General features: G+C 33.6%; 1 protein-coding gene across 1 annotated transcript; it reads right to left on the bottom strand.

Annotated features, from left to right (window-relative positions):
* Window positions 1-227: 227 nt before the first annotated feature.
* LOC107935942 (probable inorganic phosphate transporter 1-5) lies at window positions 228-2,358 on the bottom strand. The gene has a single exon (XM_016868573.2). The coding sequence runs from the start codon at window positions 1,996-1,998 to the stop codon at window positions 409-411; it is 1,590 nt and encodes a 529-aa protein (XP_016724062.2). The 5' UTR covers window positions 1,999-2,358; the 3' UTR covers window positions 228-408.
* Between the last annotated feature and the right edge of the window lie 1,496 nt (window positions 2,359-3,854).

Genomic DNA, 3,854 nt, shown 5'->3' with positions numbered 1-3,854 from the left:
CACCTAAATGTTTCTCTCAGTGATAAAACCCTTCTATGCCATTAATTTCATCCTTTAGTAACTTGCAATATCAGCTAATTTAGGTTTCTTTGCTATTGAGACAACAATAGAGTTCTTTTATTTGCCAGTAACTTCATCCTTTTGGAGCTTGCTTTTGAGACAGCAACAGAATATGTATAGTGGGAGTGAGGAGAGAGGTTTAGGTAACATTGATTGAAACAATTTGCTTTGATTATTTTTTTCTTGTATTTTTTTATCAAAAATTGAAAGGTTTTAAAAGTTATAAAATTCAAAGGATATCATAGTTTACAATTTATTGTTTTGATATTTAACTGCTTCAGTTCCTTGTCCTTGTTATGGTATTATTTAGTTTATGATCTGAAACATCCTAGTTGAACTTGCTATAGCTCAGACAGGAACTTTCTCAACAGAAAAGGTCTGCTGGTGCCCATTATCTTCTTCATTTTCACCCGTTATATCTTCCAATGATCTCCCCATGGTTTCAGGCACCAAAAGAGTGAAAAGCATGCCCAGACAGTTGACTGCTCCAAGCATCAGCAGTGCATGTTTAACTCCCATACCAGTATTGTAACCTCTATCAACCTTATCATGATGTGTGCTTTGTGCAGCATACAAGAACCCGAATGAGCCTACAATGGCACCAGCTTTTCCGGCCGCTGCTGATATCCCGTGGCAGGTTGATCTCAGCCTGGCAGGGAAAATTTCAGCCGGCACAATGAATGTGGTGGAGTTGGGTCCAAAGTTTGCGAAGAAAAAGGTCAATGAATACATGATGAGGAAACCTGTGTTGTTAGTTTTCCAGTGCTGGTAAGGAATGGCAATAGCAAACATGAACACAGACATGAAGAAGAAACCCATCAATTGGATTGTGAACCGGCCAAGGTGTTCGATGAAAGCGACCGTAAACCAGTATCCAGGGACAGTGCCGCACAGTGCAATAAGTGTTTGAGCCTTGGCAACTCGGTAAACCTCATGAGTTGCAGTCATGGTTTCAGGTTTTGGAAGCCAACCAATTGCACTGAAGATATCTTTTTGGAACAGATTGGAACTGTAAAAGGCAATGTCCAACAAGAACCAAGTTGAAGTTGTTCCAAGCAAGTGTAATCCATGGCGTTTGGCAAATTCCTTGCTGAATAGACCAAATTGTTCTGTCCCTATCTTATCCCCCTTCTCTTGTTCCGCATTGAGATCCACCTGCAAGACCTTAGACATGTCTGCAGCTGCCTGTTTGGCATTTCGGGCTACGAGGGCGGTGTAACGAGCTGTTTCAGGCATCTTCATTCGCCAGTAGTAAGTGAGCAGAGCTGGAACTGCACCAAACATCAGTATGATCCGCCAAATATAGTCGGCTTGGGGTACCGTTGAGTGTTCTTTGTCAACATTATATGGATGGGCCTTGTAGGCATGATCAAATGCAGCTGACACAATCAGAGCAACAATCCCACCTGTTAAAATTCCGAATCCTTGCATTGCAAAAACCGCCGCAATAAACGCTCCGCGAGTCTTCTTGTTGGCATATTCAGACATGATTGTGGCTGACAAGGGATAATCACCACCGATTCCAAAACCAAGCCAAAACCTGAAGAAGCAAAGCGTTGCCATTACACCTTGTGGAGACTTTCCGAAGGAAAGTCCAGAGGCAATGGAACAGATCACCATGAGCATCAAGGTGAGTCCATAAACTCGTTTTCGGCCTAATTTATCACCGAGCCAACCAAAGAAAAGCTGTCCAGCTAAAGTTCCGCAAAAGGCCACACCATTAACAGCAGCTGCAATATGAGGAGGCAAAGTTCCAGGCTTTTCAGAAAGTGGTTCGAAGTAGTAAATACGACCGAGCAATTTTGTGATAAGAGAGATGCTAAAAAGGTCGTAAGCGTCAGTGAAGAAACCCATTCCAGCAATCACAATTGCAGTGAAATGGTACCATTGTGTCTTTGCTGCATCCAACGCATTAAGAACTCCAAGCTGGTTTGACATTTCTGTCTTTTTTACCTGAAACAAGATCAAATAAGAAATTAACAAAACATAGGTATTCTGGGATTTCTCTGAATAAACAATTCCATGTCAAATAAAAATTGTGAAGGCCACAGCAGCTGGTTCAGCCATTAAAGGAACCAGTTTCAGCTTTTCATTCTGGGATGTGAACTGCAACATCATTTTTCACATGTAGCGGTCTTTAGTAGTTCATTTTATTACATAAATTCTTTAAGATTTAGAACTGCCTGACCTTTAGGAAACAGACCAAAGGTATTGATTTAAGTTGTGGTCCAATGGTGATCAGAACCAAAGGTATTTAAACACAGATAATCTCTTTAAGTCCCCAAGAATGAGCTTTGGGCATCAAATGGCATATACCATTTTCATTCCTTTCATTAATACCAAGAAAATAAATGGAATTTGATAACAATTGCGTTGCTGTTTCTTCTGTATATCAATACAATATGTCATTACATTATCCATTGTCAGCTCAACACAGCAACAATCTTAGACTATGTCAGAGACAAAAGGGATAGGTTAAATTGGACGAAAATTGAAAATAAGTCTAACAAGAATATTTATAGAATATATTGTGATAATAATATACCATTTTTCCCCATGGAAAACAAAACAGAAAGTACAAAATCATATATATGATAACAAAAGTTCTTGATGATGACCAGCTTACATAAATATATTTGTTTAGCTTCGATGGAAGTTTCCAAGCAAAGTTCATAGGGAACGGCCAATGAAGAAAATAATTTTGCCCCTAAATCTGACTCACCTTATTAGATGTCAAAATTCAAACCATATCTGTTGTAGTGTATATATATATATTTCACAATTATTTGATTCGCTTTATTCTTTCTATTATATAATATTACCATTTCATTCATATATATATATACACTAATTTTAATCCACGGTGCATATTTTACCTAATGAACATAATAAATATTAAAAAAACTTACTATAATTAATAATAATATTTAATAACATAAAATAATTAGGTGAGTCAGATTTGATTGCTATCATTTTAAAATAATTCATATAAATTATAAATTTTCGAATAATTAAATATTAAAATAATTTTTAAAATCATAAAAATAAATTTAGTTGTTAATATTTATTTATTATCACTTTGACTCTAATTTTTGAATCATTTCGATTCTCAATTATGAATTGAATAGTTAGTTTTAAAAATTAATTTTATAGTGTCAAATTTAGATCTTTAACAAATATTTATATATAAAAAGGAAATATTAATTTTGAAATAATTTAATATTTTAAATCTTAAATTAATATTTAATTGCTGAAAAAAAGTAAAAAAATACGTTTAGATTTAACAAGTTTTATTTAATAGTTAAAAGTTGAAATTCAAAAAGAAAAAACAAAAATTAATATTTAAAAGTTGAAAGATAAGCCTTTTAAAATATTTAATATAATATTTTGTTTCAAAATTTTTTATTTAATTTATTTAATTAAAATTTGAATTGAAAAAGTTTATTTATAATTAAGATTTAATAGTATACAATTTTAAAAAAATGAAATTACCATTTAAATAGTTAATTTTAAAATTTATTAAGGATAAATATGTTGTTATTTTAATTAAAACGTGAAAAAATGGAAACATGAAGTAGATATATTACTATAATATAATGCAGGAGGACGTGGGTTCGGGTGCGCTGAAGCGCATTATCCTCTTATTTATGGGTTGGGGAGTGGCTATGTATAGTTCTAAGTATTACGTAAAAAAGAACAGATATGATCAGAACTTATAATGAGATTGTTGAAAAAAATAATTTTAAAAATACAATGGTCCTTACCATTCGAATTTTACTTTAATTAATATTTAA

Source organism: Gossypium hirsutum, chromosome A02 (assembly GCF_007990345.1).
Source record: "Gossypium hirsutum isolate 1008001.06 chromosome A02, Gossypium_hirsutum_v2.1, whole genome shotgun sequence".
Classification (NCBI taxonomy): Eukaryota; Viridiplantae; Streptophyta; class Magnoliopsida; order Malvales; family Malvaceae; genus Gossypium; species Gossypium hirsutum.
The sequence above is the reverse complement of the archived record's forward strand: the minus strand, read 5'-3'. Positions and strand labels throughout refer to the sequence as shown.